The 18,569-nt window shown below is 40.9% G+C and overlaps 1 protein-coding gene across 2 annotated transcripts; it reads left to right on the plus strand.

Moving 5' to 3' along the window:
- The first annotated feature begins 243 nt into the window (after window positions 1–243).
- Window positions 244–10,472, plus strand: LOC119649299 (protein spaetzle-like). Of its 2 annotated transcripts, none has more exons than XM_038051394.1 (2): window positions 244–379; window positions 9,504–10,472. In XM_038051394.1, exon 2 carries the CDS (start codon window positions 9,553–9,555, stop codon window positions 10,159–10,161), a length of 609 nt encoding a protein of 202 aa, XP_037907322.1. In that variant the 5' UTR covers window positions 244–379; window positions 9,504–9,552; the 3' UTR covers window positions 10,162–10,472. The 2 variants fall into 2 exon arrangements, with proteins under 2 accessions (XP_037907322.1, XP_037907321.1); XM_038051393.1 differs by lacking the exon at window positions 244–379 and adding an exon at window positions 7,656–7,948.
- The last annotated feature ends 8,097 nt before the right edge of the window (window positions 10,473–18,569 follow it).

The following is an 18,569-nucleotide window of genomic DNA, read 5'->3' on the forward strand; positions in this document are numbered from 1 at the left end:
TCTCGAGTGAGTACATGGGATGGCTATTCGATGTAAACAATTTACGGAAGTATTGCTTGTGGGCATGTGTGTGTGTACGTCACACATAACGAGATAACGTTCTTGGCCTAATTAAAAATTCTATCAAACATGGCAGCTAATTGGGCGAGTACATGGTGAGTACGTTCAATAGGCAGAATGTATACGGAGGAAGTGCGAACTATTTGGAAAGCAATATTAACGATTGTCACTTTCCGCTGATAAGTTTTGTTGTTCGAATGCCAACAAATTTCAACAGCTTCGCTTATAACTGCCATTATTCTCCACATCTTGTGTCTACTGTTAAGATGATTTAGTAGTGAAATCAATTAATGAAATTGGTTATTTAATACCAACACTGGTGAGAACTTGAAAAAAAGTACCTAATCTAAGTTTATAATAATCTTATTCGACGGAGATGGCTTACGATGGATCGAACTGATAATCTCGAATTAGTTTCCCATTACACAACGCGTACTAGGAGAGTATAATACAAATTTAGGAAGAATTATTTAGCTTATTAGTTTGAGATCTTACGGATTAATCCCATTCACGAAATTTTGTGTGTGAGTACATACTACTATCAGAGGTGTAAAGTCATTTACCTTTTATTCAAGCTAATTTTGTCCACATACGCATAGTCTCACAAAAGTTAAATATAGGGAAAAGTTAACAAAGCTTGCGCCACCACAGTAAACTCTAAAAAGTTAACTTTTCAAACTTCTTTATTCAATTTTATCGTGTGTAGATTGTCACTGTTTGGATGTTTACAAGAAATAACAAAGCATTAATGCAATCTGCATTAACCGTTATGAAATATGTGCATACATGTTTGTAAAAATATGCATCTTATTATTCCCTGTCGAAAAATCCTTCAAGCTAGAAGACTCTAACTAGGGTTAGGGTCAATCGGTTAGCAATCAAGTCTAGTGTTTGTTTAGGCAAACAAAGACCGATAGGCAGACCTAAGAACAAACGGGTTAACTTTTCTGAACCTCTACTGCACTATGTACATGACGCCAGTTCCGGTTATGATTTTGAGTGTTATCCCTAGTTTTCGAATGCATAGATGAGTCTTTTGTCTACATAATTATAGATGTCAACGTATCTTGCTAAATTTTACATGACTCCTAGATTAAATACATCCATAACCTTGTAGAACCCTTAATCCAAAAGTTTGTACTTAATTGGTTAACTCACTTGATTAGATATAATCATCTTTTTTTTCACCCGTTTACTTTGTGAAAATGAAACTTCAGGACATTTTCTACAATTTATAGTAGAACAAGTCGGAAAACTAGAAGCTAGACGCTTCAGAGTATAAAAGGTTTTGTGTTTTCCTATGTCAGGAATGATGGAGTGCGTGACAGTTTCGTGTGCATATAGTTAAAAATTCAATTGCCCTTCTATTTTTAAAGAGCTCTTTACTCAGATAGAAAGGACCTCATACGCTTCACACAAGAAGTTCAATTCAGGCTGGGGAGAAGTAGATTCTTCATGAGTAGAATTTTAATATTTCACTCCAACGTCAATTATTTTCCTTAATTATGACGTCAGCATCTTATTTGCTTGTAAATTCTCGCGAAGTTGATAAGTTTGAACTGCTGTCACCTTGATACTAACAGCTGGATTTCCACGAAATTTTCCAGTATTCTGCACGATACTGTCCACTGTGCTTGCTGCAATGCAAATTTAGTACTTTTAGAATAAACTTCAGGAGCGTTTTTCAGTCAATTCAAAAGGTAGGTAATATATTGGTAATATTACCTTAAAAATGAATTAATATTTTTTTAGTTCTGTCTTTTCTATATGTTAATATAAGGTTTAAAATGTAAAAGGACATTATTTTAAAACAAAATGTGGGGGAAACAGTTGACAAGAAGAAACTCCTTTTATTTGGAATGATATACATGAGCGTAATTTTTTGTATATAATAATAATACTAATAAACTCCGCTGTAGTTGGCCCCAAGTCCTGTTGTGAAAGGAGGAGGGATGGATAGCCTCAGTCTGAATGACTGTACGTCATCGTAGCGTCTCAGGGGGTAGATGAGGAAAGTGCAGGAACTTTGCAGCCTTGCAGATTACTCATTGAGGAAGCTATCATCATACCTGGCAGTTTAGTATAAAATGCAAATCCAGAAATGAGAAGAAGGAAAAATTTAAGGCTCGGTACGGATAACCGGTGAGAGTCGTCTGACTTGGTGACTGCGTCGGGCTCCCGTAATGGACAGCATGGCGTCGAAACCGCTAGTCGTGGGGTGGTTCGACGTCTAGGGCGACGACAACTGCTGCAGCTGTTGCGTTACAATCTATGGCGACCAATTCAACAGGTTCGCAGCAGATGGAGTGGACTGACGAAAAAACCTCATCCTCCTCATCCGTTTCTACTACGAAATAAAGGCGGGGGAGGGTATAACATCTTACTGCCCCTTGTTACACCAGAGATTCGTCGAGCGTTTCCCGCAATTCGCGCACGTGACTGTCTAGCGAGTCGCAGACCAAAACCGCTTTATAACTCGCAGCGACATAATCCCGGACATCATCAGGGAGCGTGTTCGACTTGAGGTCATCGGGGAAACTGGTGACCAAGAGTCGATGAGGGCAGAGGCGGCGGCACCAACACCACCACGCCACACTGTAGGCAACAGCTTCGCTACTCGGCAAAGCACTCTTCTCCACTGTGCAACTGAGAGTTCCGCTGAGGTTCGAGACGAGTTCCAAAGAGCGTGTATAGAATTCTCGGAAATGGAACCTTAGCACAGACCAGGCACTTCCAGACTTTATACATCTCCAGCAACTCCAAGAATCCTATCTCGGCTCTGTGGCGATATGTCGTTGCTGCAACTACAATCACTTCTGTATTATGGTGCAGTTGCGGCTATCACATTGCATTATCAGAAAATTCGCTTTCATGTTATTGGTTTGAGTGACCGAAGAGATCCACCATGGAAAATTCGTCTGGAACGTCGGCGGGACTCACTGAGGCAGGACACTGCAAGGCTGATTCAAATCCCCTTTGGTTTTGCATGGCACTGAACCCCCTTTCATTGCTACTGAAAGATGCCAGAGGGTATGGTTTTGCAATAAAGTATAGCCTGCGTGCCAAGTGTGAACTGACACACTTGATGTACATGATGACATCAAGTTGTATGCTGGTACTGACGACCATCTTAGAAGTCTGTTGCGAATAGTAGAAATGTTCAACCGTGATATTCGGATGGAGTTTGGATTAGACAAGTGTCGAATCCATCCGCAAAGGTCATCACGAGCTGCATGTCGGACATAGCATTGGTGACCTCCACATAGAAGCTATGACCGAGACAGATTTCTACAAGTACCTAGGAATTCTGCAAGGAACCCATGCTCGAGTTGGTGATCTGAAGGATACACTGCTGTACGAATTCCTGCGACGAGTGAAGCTGGTGCTGAAATCGCATCTCTTCGGCAAGAATTAAATAAGCGCATTGAATATATACGCTATCCCTTCAGTGGCCAGCCGCGGATACGGACTACTATATCCAAATTCCGAATGCATCATCCAAACTCAGCCGTGGAGCGGATGAACCTGCCTCGTGGCATTGGAGGTAGGGGCATGGTTGATGTGGCGGCACAACATCATCGCCAAGTCGACTCGCTGCACGCTTATTTTTACAGCAAACAGCAGGCAAGTCCATTGCATGCGGCTGTTTGTTAAGTAGACTGTGGACTGACTCCACTTAACTTGAAGGATCGATCTTTCAATCCTCTGAGTGGGGTGAAGTCGGACCAAGAGCGGATCGATGAATGTAAGTCGAAGGCAATGCACGGTAAACACATGAATTGTCTTTGGCAGCCATTTGTCGATTTGAATTTGTCGGACAGATGGCTGTGTGTTGGGGAGCTCTTTGCTGAGACGGAGGGATTCATGTGTGCCATTCAGGATGGTGTGGTCGCCTTTCGAGCTTATAAAAAGCTCATCATGAAAGAGCGGGGGTGAACGTGTGGTTCGGCGTTAGAGACGTTGGACCATCTTATTTCTGGATGCACTGTTATGGCGCCGGTGCAATACAGGAACAGGCATAATGCTGTATGTAAGATGGTCCATCAAAACCTTGTATATAAGCATAGGCTGATCACGGGAACATGTCCAGTTTACCGATATGAGCCCCAAGCAGTACTTGATAGTTCTACTTATAGCATGTATTGGGACCGGCAAGTTCTGTCTGATCGTCCCGTACCACACAACAAGCTCCGTCCATATTATTAATGTTACTATCCTTCATAATAGCAATATTGAACGGAAATGCGTGGAGATACTATCCTTCATAATAGCAATATTGAACGGAAATGCGTGGAGATGAAAGTGCACCATGAGCGTCTCGAGAAAGGGGTTGTAGTTCCCATAATATTGTCAGCTCCAGGTATTGTACCTAAATCCCTGACGGCTTCCTTAATATCCTGGTACTCTCACAAAGTCTGGTTCAAACCATGCAGAAGTACACCATTCTGCATACGTGTTCACGCCTAAATGGAACATAGCCAATTCATGTGTTTTTGGGGCGATCCACTAGTCAGCCATCCTAGCACAAAGGATTCCATTACGTATCATAGCCAGCAACCCGGGTTCCGGTTTCCCGCATAATTTTCAACCCGGGCCGGATTTTCTTTCTACAGTCAAGCTCCTAATAATCCATAATATGACGCAGACAGGTATTAACGAAGACTTGGAGCTTATGTATGACAGTAGTGGTTATTTTCCCTGTTTTATTCGCATATAGTAGAACAGAGAGAAGCATCAACACGAATCAGTCTCAATCTGATGTTGCAGCTATCTCGCATTTCCAGATATACAGATTGATCAACTCCTTCAGTGTTCTGCCCATTAATACGAAAAGGAGATAGCTGATCAGATTAAAAACCTTGGTTTTATTGGTATCTATCCTCACTGCCATTTTACTTTCCCACTACTTAAAATCCAGCCCATTTGGTCAAGGGAATAACTTAGTGAGAGAGCAAGCACATGCCATCAGCATAGTCAAAGTATCTGAGGAAAGATTTCCCCAAGCATATACTTCTTTGCACCCGAAGTCGTGAGGGTAAAATAACCGAGCTAATTTCGTTTAATACCATTTAATATTTTCTTCTACTTAAATATTTAATTGTTCATATTCACAAATCTTTTATAAATGTCAAACTAGTGTATATTACGTCTATATTCACTCAAAGTTATATCAATTTTTCTCTCAATTTTTGTGAGTCGGTGGACAGGATTCGACAGTTATTGAGAATATTAGCAAATGTCATTCTTGATATTTGTCACCCCAGTTTCATGTCAGTCCGTCAGCTGTTTCTGCGGCCATTGGATGCAGCGGCGGAGGCGAATTCATAATGGCGGACAAGACAGCATGGAGGACGTCACCGATTCTGCTTTTTTCTCTATTCCAAAATTTTACCTAGATGCGGCACGTGAAATTTTACGCCATCGTATATCATTCAGATAATAGTTGCTGGTTTCTACGGAATGTTCCTTCTGAGTAGAGTATTTCAGATATGCTTCCTGCCTGTTCGAAATCGATGCAGAGTAGGTCAAGCGGGGATCTAAATTCTTTCTGTTGTTCCACAATGATTCTAAGGGTGTTGCTGTGATCAGTGCTGAATGATCCAGATTGTCGATCACGTTTCCGAGGTGTTCTTTGATAGGTTCCATCGTTATTATAGCTATTATCTTTGCGACAACGGTCAGATATCCTTTCTCGGAATCTTTATGAACATTCCTTTTCTCCGCTCACTGGGAATTTCCAGAATTCATGAATGGGTGGAAGTGGCAACATGACAGAAACTGCTTCAACACATAACCGAGAAGATTTTAATTCTACTTAAGAAGTAGTCCTTATTCAATTGTTACGGTGACTAATAATTTCATCCACAAGAGGTAGAATTTCACCGGATATTATACGATAGACAGCTAGTGGTGAAGTGCTTCTTTCTACTCCTTAGCTACATCTTGTTAGTGCCCCTAACAGAAAGGTTTACGACCACCTGTCAATTCGTGATACGGTGTACTGTTCTAAAATCATCTTCTTTCTTGGCCAGAGCAATAGTAAATTTTCTTTTGTCACGGCACACACTACGCAGCACGTCATAGCCGAAAATCGGGTGCGACCTCCGAATTCTTTCAATGAAGACCGATTGACATGAAATTTGGCTTAGGGGTAGAGGGTGGTATGAGGAACAAAAGTTATATAGCGCCGATGTGCGCCTCCTCCCGGAGTGATGTCTTTAAAGTAACCACAGAAACCATTTCATTGGTCGATTATAAGCAAAAAATATTCACCGAAAATAGTTCGTACAAGTACTAGTCTTCGAGTTATTCATGTTCAAACATATCGTTTTTTTCAACGGTTTTTCACAAATAACTTTTCATGTAGAAATTATATTAAGCAGAAACAAAACACACACAGTGGATTGAGTTATAGCTCGACAAACGTAAATTTGTAATTTCTAGAAAAAAATAATATTTTCAAGGTCAAATAAGACAGAACTAGTAATTTATAGTGGAAATTGATCTAAAGTTCTTTTAAAGTGCACAAAAAGGCATTTGCAATGGGATATAATAGAAGTTAGTGGGATAAATAATAATGGCGCTATGATCAAAGTAATGTAAATACCTGATTTTTTGATAAACAAATCAATAAAAGCCTGGTTTTCTCATATAAATAAAATAATGAAAATAATCTACTGTATTTAACCCCTCGCAATAAATTCTAAAAAATTGGTGGATATATATATCTTTTGTTTCTTATGGTACCCACTACTCCGAAGGTTGAAACTTCAATGACTGGACTATGCTGGTTGATTGTGTTGGATTATTCAAGGAATCTGGGTAGTCGAACTCTGCAAGAAGGAGCGAATTCGACGCACAAGTAAAAGCAAGAGGATCTCACAGCCAGTATTCTGTCCGATGCCGGCCCCGAAGCAATGAAGTGGTGACTAGTTCAATACTAAATTCACGTTTTCTTCGGTCAAACTTACCGGAGTACAAAAGCACTTTAATTGTAAAGTGGAAGACTCGACATCTATATCTTCTGACCGGAAGGCGAAAGCCAGGTGATCAGGCGACTAGCAGCTCTAAAGAAAAGAGAAGGAGGTAGGGAGACGTTTACTCGAGAGTCCTCTCAGGTTATACTTTAGTATACCATCTATGTGGTAGTCCAATAACTTTTCAGCCCATTTAGTACGTACATAGATCAATAAATTAATAAATAAATGAAAATTCTGCATATTTTACCGTTTCCAGCGCTTTCCCCTAAACAAATTATTAGCATTATTCTAGTATAAATAGAAGTGGAGATAATTGTGAATATCCAATTCTTTCTGAATAAGGCAATACGGCAATTCATTTGTAGCATCAACGACCTCAAAGGTAGCACTGTATCAGGTAGAATTGATGCGCGGGAAGGAATTGACTATTCTACCGAAGTCCGTTGTTTATTTTCGCTCAAATAGCGCTAATTCTGAACAAAAAGAAAGCGTCGCCTGCTATTGAAAGTGATTTGCAGCTGAGGAGTTTCAATCTCGCATTACTGCAGGTAAGCTAAACAGAAAATGGTTTCGCACAAAATTCAGCATGCAGAGAAAGTAGTTTTATAACGCAGGTCGTCTAGCGAGTGTATCGTACGCAGTGTTTTGGGGGTCGCTGCGAGCGCCCCTCACCTTTTGTTACCTATTTATGGACAAAAGTTCATCGAAAAGGATGCTTACCAAACAAAGCATGTTTCCACTTAATCCAATAATTTGAAATCAATAGCAAAGCCTCGCTCACGGATGGCATTCTATGTCCCTGGAAGATGTTCCATCGACTCCCTTTCTTCAAGTAAAATCTCGCGACCAAAATATGGTGGAAAGGAAGAAGTTCCTCATTTCTGTTGAGTTATGAGAGCTGTATGTGGGTGAGTAAAAGATGGCATTCTTCCCTTAAGTAAATATTCCGCAGCTAGTCCCGACTTTCTCACGTTGATCATGAAGCTGCTGAATGTACGCAATAGTAACTATTTTACTGTTTGGTGAAAAGTGGAAAGATCCCTGTCCACAAAAATCTTTCTTTAATGAAGAGTAGGTTTTGCCTCTCCAGGTCCAGTTTGGTCCAGTTTGACGTTGGCTACGTCCTACTATTCTGGATGACTTGAACTCCGGGCCAGGGGCTTTGGAGGTTGCTACTATCGTGAGGGGAACAATATCAGTATGCAGGCGGAACGACAAGCCTTGTTAATTAATAGAACTTCAGACCTACTGTTCATATAAGAAAATCCGGTATGTTTCCATTATCAACTCATGCTCACATAGAGATCCTTAAACAATCACCTTTCGTATAGCATTACACTCGCCCATATATTGGCACCAGTACTATCATAGTGCAACGAGAAATCGGATGGTCCAACGCATCTAGCTTTTGAAAGACACATTCTGGGTTTTCTGTGATCAACGGGGGGCCATATGAATCCTGCCATCTACTCAGCAAATGGTGATCGACAAAGACATTTTATGTATTTACCGTGCGTTGCCTTCGAGCTCCATTTATCGATCTGCTCCTAGTTTAACTTCACCCCACTCGGAGCATTCGAAGATCGATCCTTCAAATAAAGTGAAGTCAGGCCATAATATGTCTTGCAAACAAATGCCTGCGAGGAACTTGCCTGTTCTTAATAAGCGCATAGTGCTATTTCCGATATAATGTGGTAAGTTCATCCCTTTCAACATGAACAGAATTTGGAGTTTGAGAAATTACACCCAGTAGTCTGTGTTCCGATTGGATGTTTTCCAAATCGATCTTCATCCACGACAGCTTTCCGAATACATATGCCAGTAAATGAAAGGTGAACACATTCAATGCGCTTGCAAGATTTCTGACAGTCAAACATCCTTCAACTCATCAACTCAAGCAAAGGTTCTTTGTAAAATTACTAGATAAGTGGGGCTCAACTATAGTTTGGATGTGGCGGAAATCAATGCTATGTCCGACGTGCGGCTTGAAATTTCTATAAATTAAATTCCATCCCAATATTACGACTAAACATATTAACTATCCGCTATATGATCATCAGCTTGATGTTGTCTTAGTATATCAAGTGCATCAACTCAACCAAATCACCTAACACACCTCACACATCACCTACAAAATCAAAGGGTTGAACATACTGAGAGGGTGGTATGTTATCCCTCTATGACTGTCGCGAAAGACTATTTCGGACCTATGTGATACAGACGTAAAACATCGATAAACCAGGTACTCAGGACGCTGTCAAAAGCCTTGCTGCAATCGATATAGGTAGCAACTAAACAAATTTCTTTGACGTCTAATTTGCTGCCCTGCAACTACCAAATTAACAAAGAATTGCTCTTTGCAATCACTCGATCTATAAAAAAATGCGAAGCTGCAATGCTAATAATGCGCGCAAACTTAACTTTGGGTCACTTGTCATTATTAATTTTTCGGTTTAATTGCAGGAATTCGTCTACGTTATATCTCTGGAACGTCCAAAACAACAAAAGAACAATGAATGTAATTTCGATTTACACATTTTTACTGTTCATATCGACATTTGTGCCAGAAGGATTGTCTACAGAGTCACTAAGGCAACGTACTTCACAACTTACCGGAAGAAAGGAACCAATGGCACTTCCTCCAATGAAGCCGAAATGCACAAAGAATAATAGTAATTTTTGTAATAAAATAGAAAATTATCCCCAAGAAATGTTAGATGATCTTCTACGCCAATTACCTAATTATCGCCTGTTTTTCCGTCATGATCAATTGGTGAATACGAGTCTCACTCACCGTTTCGACGATAGCCTTATCAGGCGGCCATTATGCGAAACTCATGAAAGGGTAATCTACCCTCAAGCAGGAATGACTCAGGAGAGAGAATGGAGCGTGATCATAAATCATGCGAAATATAGACAAGGAGTTCGGGTAGAAGAATGCATAAAGCCTGAATTGCCATGTTCCATTGACGTTAGTTTCTCCTCAGAAAAACGGCATAAATGTGTACAAAAATATGCCTACAGGCAGTTGTTATCATTGGACTCAACAGGTAAAGTGGTGAAAGAGCTCTTCCGTCTGCCATCTTGTTGTATGTGTATGCTTTATAAAAAAGGCGATTGACTGAACCTTCTTAAAACAAATAGCATAAAGCACACATTCGTAACTAACAGTAACTATGATATAGGGATTATGCATGTAGGTAACTACGTATAAATAGGTACATATAACCATCGCGTTCTTTTTACTATTTTAACGTGTTTATATATATTTTTTAAATTTAAATTTCTTTTATTCTAATAAATAAGATTTGAAAATTTCATTCAAATTGGTGTAAAACGAAAAAGATAAAATATAGTTCGAATTTCGTTTGTCCTAAATGTATAGCCACCATTGAAAAAATTAATATGTAGATTTTATTTAAATAAATTCTAAAAAATACCAGGCAAGAATATAAGAATTGAAACACTATTTCTGGATCGAATAGTAGATCGGTCATAGGGTTGGTGCGGGTGTATTCGTGGGCTTCCCAGGCCACCATCTAGCGTATCAAGCTATTGTCATTTCGGTTAGCCTTGTGATCGTTTCCTGCTGACTTCGTATTCCAAAACAATCAACACAAACTAAAGCTCGCAAGGACAGAGGAAAATTTTGAAATCAAAAATATTCTCTGCTCACTGTAGATTTCGTTAATAGTCATAGCAACCAAGCATATATCAGGGCCGTATCACATCTATTGTATTGAAAAAAGTAATCACATTGCTCAGCGAGCACCTTTTCTAAGCAGATAAAAATCTTCAAAAATCACCTCCAACTATCAACACATCAAGTTGAGAGCGTCGTCGTTCGATTGCATTAACAATTAAGAAATCTAAACAAGTCGAAAACCGGGAGCTAGGCGCTTCAGATATAAAAGGTTTTGTTGATTTTTTATGTAAGAATATTTGGGTACATGATGGTTCCACTTACATGTATCTCGTAATGTATTTACGTTGAACATACCCGGTATTCAATTCGACGTGATATTGACATGTTATCTCTTAGCGAGTAGATATTTGAGGCAAGGGAGGAACTTCGACTTACTGTAACTTTGTTAATAACACTATATTTCCCACCAAACTTTTCAGAATGCTGCTTCATATTGAAACCGCAGCAGCGATGTACAGTCATAGTAAGCAATTCTAAACTATTTGATTTAAAATTACTCCAGATTCTCCAGATTCGTTGTTTCCAACTGTATCAAATCACCAAGTTGACACGTGAAATATACGATAATATGAATTAACAATCGAACCCCGGGCAACCATGTTTCCAACCATACAACTTGCACACATTTTCCAACCATATTCCCAGCATGTATATCTAGATCTGATACGAATACATGAAGTACATAGGGATACACAGAAACATTTTGAGTCTATGATGTATGAATGGAGTCAAGCAGACACGCAAGTGCTTGACCTGGATGTTGCTTCAATAAAATTTCACCGCCAGCATGCCTTAGATGAATGTGGGTGATTTGATTATCATCACCATCACCAACGGCGCAACAACCAGTATCCAGTTGAGGCCTGCCTTAATAAGGAATTCCAGACCTCCACGTTTTGTGCCCCGGTCCAGCGATTCGATATCCCTAGAAAATGTCTGGCGTACTGGCCTACGCTATCGTTCCATCTCAGGCAGGGCCTGCCTCGTCTTCTTGTTCTACCATAGATATTACTCTTATAGACTTTTCAGGCTGGATCATCTTCATCCATACGGATTAAGTGACCCGCCGACCGTAATCTATTGAGTTGAATCCGCAACCAGAGGGTCATGGTATCGCTTATAGATTTCATCGTTATTTAGGCTACGGAATCGTCAATCCTCATGTAGGCGGCCAAAAATTCTTCGGGGTCCCTTTCTCGAATGCGGCCAAGAGTTCGCAATTTTTCTTGCTAAGAATCCAAGTCTCCGAGGAATAAATGAGAGCTGGCAAGATCATTATCTTGTACAGTAAGAGCTTTGACTCTATGGTTAGACGTTTCGAGCGGAATACTTTTTGTAAGCTGAAATAGGTTCTGTTGGCTGCCAACTGTTATCGGTTGTAATTTTCGACCCTAGCGAGGAGAAGTTATAAACGGTCTAAAAGTTGTAGTCTCCTTTATTATTCTAATTTGTCCAGTGCGATTTGACGTTGTCGGTTGGTTGGTTTTTGGTGCTGATGTTGCCACCATATATTTCGTCTTACATTCATTGATGTGCAGGCCAAAATATCGCGCCGCCTGCTCGATCTAGATGAGGGCAGTTTGTACGGCTCGAGTTGTCCTTCCCTTTATATCGATATCGGTACCATAGGCCAGCAGTTGAGTGGACTTAAAGAGGATGGCCCCTCTCTCATTCACCTCACCATCACGGATCACTTTTTCCAGGGCCAGATTAAAGAGGAGGCATGATAGGGTATCCTCTTATCGTAGACCATTGTTGATGTTGAATGGTCTCGAAAGTGATCATGCTTCTTTTATCTGGCATCGCATATTGGCCTAGGTCAGCCCACTCAGTCTTATCAATTTCGTCGGGATACCGAATTCTCTCATGGCCATGTAAGTGGCCTTCAAGTCGACGAAAAGATGGTACAACTGATCTCCATATTCCAACAGGTTTTCCATCGCTTTCCGTAGAGAAAAAAATTGATCTGTTGCTGATTCCCCTGGATTGAAGCCTCTTTGGTATGGGCCATTGATGTTCTGAGCGTATGGGGCTTTCCGGCCTAGCAAGATAGAGGAGAATATCTTATAGATGGTACTCAGCAACGTGATACCTCTATAATTGCTGCACTGTGTAATATGTCCCCTTTTATGTATGAGACATATAATGCCTCTTTGCCAGTTGTCAGGCATTGACTCGCTGTCCCACAGCTTGAGCTTGATAAACCACTTGGTGTAATTGGTCGCCTCCATATTTAACTAATTCGACTGTAATTCCATCGGCTCCTGGCAACTTATGATTTTTAAACCGATGGATTGTTTCTTCTATACGTGGTGGTGGCAGTACTTGTTCGTCGTCTTTAGTTGGCGGGACCTCCAACTCGCCGATATTGTGATTGTTGAGCAATTCATCAAAGTACTCAACCCATCGCTCTAATATGCCCATTCTGTCGGAAATCAGATTTTCCTTTTTGTGTCGGCAGAATGAACATCGAGGTGTGTAATGCTTCATCCTGCTGACGTTGATAAAACTTGCACGCCTGGTGCGGTTGCTCCCTGTACTTATCGTGTTAACAGACCTGTTGGTTCTCCCAGGCTTCCTTTTTCCGTCTGTCAAGTCGCTTCTCCGCTCGCCGGAGTTCGTGATAAATCTCCGCGCGTGCTCGCGTCCTTTGAGAATGCAACATTACTCGGTATGCAGCATTTTTCCGTTCCGTTGCTAGCTTACATTCACTGTCAAACCAGCCGTTCCGCCTCCTTTCGCGGCTGGGGAAAAGTATGTTTGTGGCCGTATTTATGATAATGTTCTTCAGGTGATTGTGAAGATCATTTGTCGTTGGGTTGTTGCTTCATCTCCAAAATCTCTGTTGACTGCGGTTATTGCGTCATCCATTTCCCCCTTATAGGCGTTGCGGAGGGCTATGCTTTGGATAGCTTCAGTGTTAACTCTCACCTGATTGTCAGAGGTGATTCTGGGTGGTGTTGTTATTTGAGCTCGGAGCACCATGCCAACGAGATAGTGATCCGAGTCTATACTGACCCCCCTATATGAGGCAGCGCATTCGATCAACACGTGGTCAATTTCGTTGAAAATGGTACAATCTGGAGAGACCCATGTTTGTTTTGTGAACCGCTTTCCTCACAAATCAGGTACTTTCAACAACCCGTAGAAGGCATCCTTCTCCGACTCTCCAGTCTCTTCTGAAGGGGCGTGAATGTTGATGAGGCTTCTATAATATTTCTAAATTTGCCTCGCAAGCGCAGAGTGCATAGCCGTTCGCTTATGTTTTCCACAGCAGGTTTCATTTTTTGGCGGACTAACAACCTTACTCCGAGCACATGTTTTATTGGATGACCACTATCATATATGATGTAGTCGCTCTTCTCCTGGAAACCGGTCCCTGACCAACGCATCTCCTGCGACGCTGTTACATCAGCCCTATATTGGGACAGGGTATCGGCTAGCTGCTTGGCAGCTTCATCTCTGTACAGGCAGCGCATGTTCCATGTTGGAAGTGGAGATAGGGTTTGGCAGTAGAGCTGTTGGTGCTAGTACAGCAGGTGTTTCCCAGGTTTTATGCTCCATCGTGTGTATCAATGTTCGTTTCGCCTTGCTATCCTTTGACCATCATATTCTCATACAAATTCGAAGGATCTTTTGATTAAGTAATTAAGGAATTTTGGCACAAAGAATGGTCCGTGAACGTAAAATACCAATAAGCAATATTTATTTAATTGTTTATTAATATATTTATTTAATTTCTATAAGGCTTAAAGCCGTGTTTATTATATTACTCAGTTAATTCTGTTTATATCAAACAAGCTTTGCGATGATCAACTGCTTGACTATGAAAAATTTCCACTGTACGCTACTGGTTCGCAGTCGATTTTCGAGTTCCTCAATCAATAGGCTTGGTGTTCTTTGACATCGACAGTAGGCAATTGGCTACATTAATTACAACATGGTTCACAATGAAAAGCTAAGAGGAAACAACACCCCCAAGGATCCGGGTGGGCAAAGCCGTGATTCGAATTTCACTGGTGGTAGAGAAGTCTGTATCAAGACTGGAAGATGGATACCAGTCGACTGAGCTGTGAATTAGTGTCTGATCACATTGCGTCCTAGTGTACCGAAGTGCCCTAACAGTATTGTTACCCCAACGATTATTATTATTAAGTAGGAAAAAAACCGATTTTTAATTTGAATTGTCCCCCATAGATTTGAAATTCTACCACTGAAAGTACTTTCGGCGTCTGATAAGTTGCATCGATCACTCTTCAATTTCGTCGTACAAAATCTAACCTACAGCATTAGGAGAATATCCTCAGGAAAGAGCTTCTAATTTCGACGTCTCAACGAATCACTTGAAATTTAAACTACTATCGCTATCACTTGTTACGTACGCAACAACTAGAACCTACTTTGGACGTCAACGCGCCAACTCTGTTACGTACGCAACAACTGTAGCCCTACGTTGGGGACCAACTCTGTTATAAACGCAACAACTGTGGCATCATGTTGGGCGTCAACTCTGTTACGAAGAGAGTGGGGCGTTGTATGGTCACTAAGCCTCTCAAGCCAACCAACCAACTCCCCTAATAGGTTTGCAAGTCCTGAACACCGACTGTGCCAGGTAATATATGGAACCGGACGGCACGTACTGTAGCTAACCCGAATGCTAGCAGTTCGACAAGATGAAGGCTGGTTCTCAAATGTTATCTCCAACAGTCGGTGTTCACGACTTGTAAACCTGTTAGGGGAGTCTGGGTGATTGACAGCCTTGGTAATCGTGTTGGTGCTAAGGTGACGAAACGCTGGACTCTCATCGTAACAGAGTTGGTGCCCAAAGTGGGGCCACATTTATTGCGCATTTAACACACTTTTCTAGAGCTCAAGTCCTGTATCCTCAAAACTACGAAATACAAGCTATTTTTTACGACTACCTTGGTGAAGTAAATCAAATCTCCATGTAGTGCGTGCAGCACATCATCGAAATCAATGGAGTTTAAATATTTAGTCGGACATTCGGGGAGACTAACTGAAAAGGTCTTACATATATTCTCACAAGTTGACAAGTGAAGGAAGACCTAGGAAGAATCGAAGGCGATTTTCAAGAAAACCCAACTACTTCAGTGTTTTCCGTCACACGTGAAGTCACAGCCATGTGAAGAAAATCCGGGCCCGGAATGAACGTTATACCGGCCCCTCTATTACTCCTTTTGCGTTAGTTACTTCGTTATGTGTCTCTATTTCAGGTCCGACGGTAATGACCTTCTTTCCTCCCCCTCTCATCAGGTTTGGGAAATCTTCTTGAAAGTACATATATTGCACATCGCCTGCATTCGGAACAAACCTCGTCTCGCCTTAGTATCGTTTGATGTTTAGATAAATTTTTAACGACCTCGCATGTAAGCCCGCTTAAGTGTGATGATATGATTCTCAATGCTAACGAAAGTCTAAGTTCTTTCATGGCAGTTTGTGATGATAGTTATTGCTTACGCTTTTTACCACGCGAATTTTTATCTTCACATGAGCATAATTCAATGTCCTTAAGATGTTCTGTCAGCACAATCAATGTTACTTTTGGCGTCATTGTACACGCTGTCCACAATAGTGAGATACCTGTTACCCAGAAAGTTCGAAAGTGAGATCAATTTACGCAACTCAAATTGGGAATCTCAAAGGTTTTAGTATCATCAGAAACTCAAAAGTGTCATCGTATGTATATCGGTCAATAAGACAATGCATTCTTAGAGGTTTACGAAGTTTGGGTACCAACAAAAATTACTGCCTCTCATACCATATAATACAGGCATGCTTCGAACAACTCAGCAAACGTACACAACCTTGCTTTTATCGCGACATAGAGAACCTTGTGTCCGGATAACTAAGTGGTTAGATCACAACGCTATCGTACGGAAGGTCGCGGTTCAAATCGCATTGGTGGCAGTGGGATTTGTATCATGATTTGACGTCGGATACCAGTCGACTCAGCTGTGAATGATTACCTGAGTCAAATCAGGGTAATAATCTCGGGCGAGCACAATGCTGACCACACTGCCTCCTACAGGGTACTGTAATCCTATAGTGTACCGTTATGGTCTTAAACGAAGTGCTCTAACACACTTCAAAGCCCTGATCCAATTGGATTGTTACGCCAACGCTTATTATTATTAGCCCATGTTACAGACGCCCTAATTGCGGGTTCCAGTCCGGGTAAGAGGAAAATTGAACGACCTAAAGCATCCGAGATATTATTTCCCTCCACAATACAATGACCTGGTATCCAGATCAGTTCCACCGTATTGCATCTAGAAACAGAGCTCAATCAATTTCTACATTCCTGAATCATTTTTGAAGTGATCAAACGACTGCTCAACGCTTTTAACACAGCTTGCCTGCCCTTCAACTGCTCGTCAACCATCCAGGTTCAGCCTGAAAGACCGCCGAATATTACACGTTTCTCACTTTTATTCGAAAGGTAGACTTCTTCTCCAGAATCCCGTTCGAGTTTTGAGTCATCGGTGTAGAAATCGTCATTATATCCTGACACGCATTCTTCTAGTTCGCCCTAGTTTTCTCTTCGTTTCAAGATAACTTCATATCTTCTACCAAACAGATGTATGGGGATCCGAGAATCAGAAGACATTGCGAAAACTAGCTTCGGTTTTCCCAATAACTCACCTAGCGCTCTATGCGCCCTACGCCCATTGTTTTCTGTTTTCAATGATTATCACTCAAGAAAACTGTATTTTTTTCTTTTACATTACGAGAAACAAAAAAAATATTAAAATTATTATGTATTAAGTAGCCAATGCTCTGAAGAAAGTCACAGTCCGCGAAGCCATTCTGCTTTTAAAACTCGATCGGGATTCAGTTTTTCAGACTACCCTTCAATCGAGTTGGAAGAAACTATTCCGGTCACTATGCCGACAACATTTTCAAGAATATAACTGAGGAAAATCACTTTGTCGCTATTAGAAACGCTTGGGAATTAAACAATTATAACCAAAACTTTTTTTCTAATTTCCGAACTGGTTTTGTATTAAATTACCACTAGAGAATCTTAGATAATAGAAGAGATTTTGAGGCAAAGTACTTTGTACTATCCTTAGTAAAGTCAAATTAAATATTGAGATCAGGGGAAGAGATAAATATAGTTGGAGTTACTCCACTAAGCTAAATGCCACCTAACTTCTCTTGGTGATAGGACCTGCGACAGACCGATGAAGAAAACGCATTTAATATCTTTAAAAAAATGATCGCATTGAAATGTTTGGCCGTTCACCACAGTTAACGCGGCAGGACGGGTCAAGAAATGGGCAAGTGTTCTTGACTCATGGACGTAAGTAAATTAGCCTGAACCAAACTAATTCGTGTAAAGACGGAATAATCTGTAAGCTGCGACATGGAAAGCGAACTCAGTAAAAATGGCTGTAAACTTCTCTATTTTGGTACATAAGATGATGGCATTTTATCACCGTCACTGATTGCAAAAAGGATTTCCTATGAGACCATCGCACCTCAAACAGCGTAAGGAACGCACTAGCCCAAATCAAATGGTGGCGATTCGTGAGAAAAGAGAAGAAAGGATCTGATGTGACTGGCGACCATTACGAATATTGAAGAATCGTAGAGTCAAAATAAAACACAACTTCCTGGATCACCAAGCTAGGTAAGTGGTTCATCAATCCTGCTACTTGGCTGTGGAATGACGATCTTCAAAGGAAGGTTCATGAAAAGAAAGGCCTCTATCACAAATTTCTCGTCGACAAAACACTGGCCAGTTGGCAAATTTACAAAAATCCCAACCGGTAACCAAATAAAGTGTTCGCTGTTAAACA

The sequence above is a fragment of the Hermetia illucens genome, chromosome 2 (assembly GCF_905115235.1).
Source record: "Hermetia illucens chromosome 2, iHerIll2.2.curated.20191125, whole genome shotgun sequence".
Classification (NCBI taxonomy): domain Eukaryota; kingdom Metazoa; phylum Arthropoda; class Insecta; order Diptera; family Stratiomyidae; genus Hermetia; species Hermetia illucens.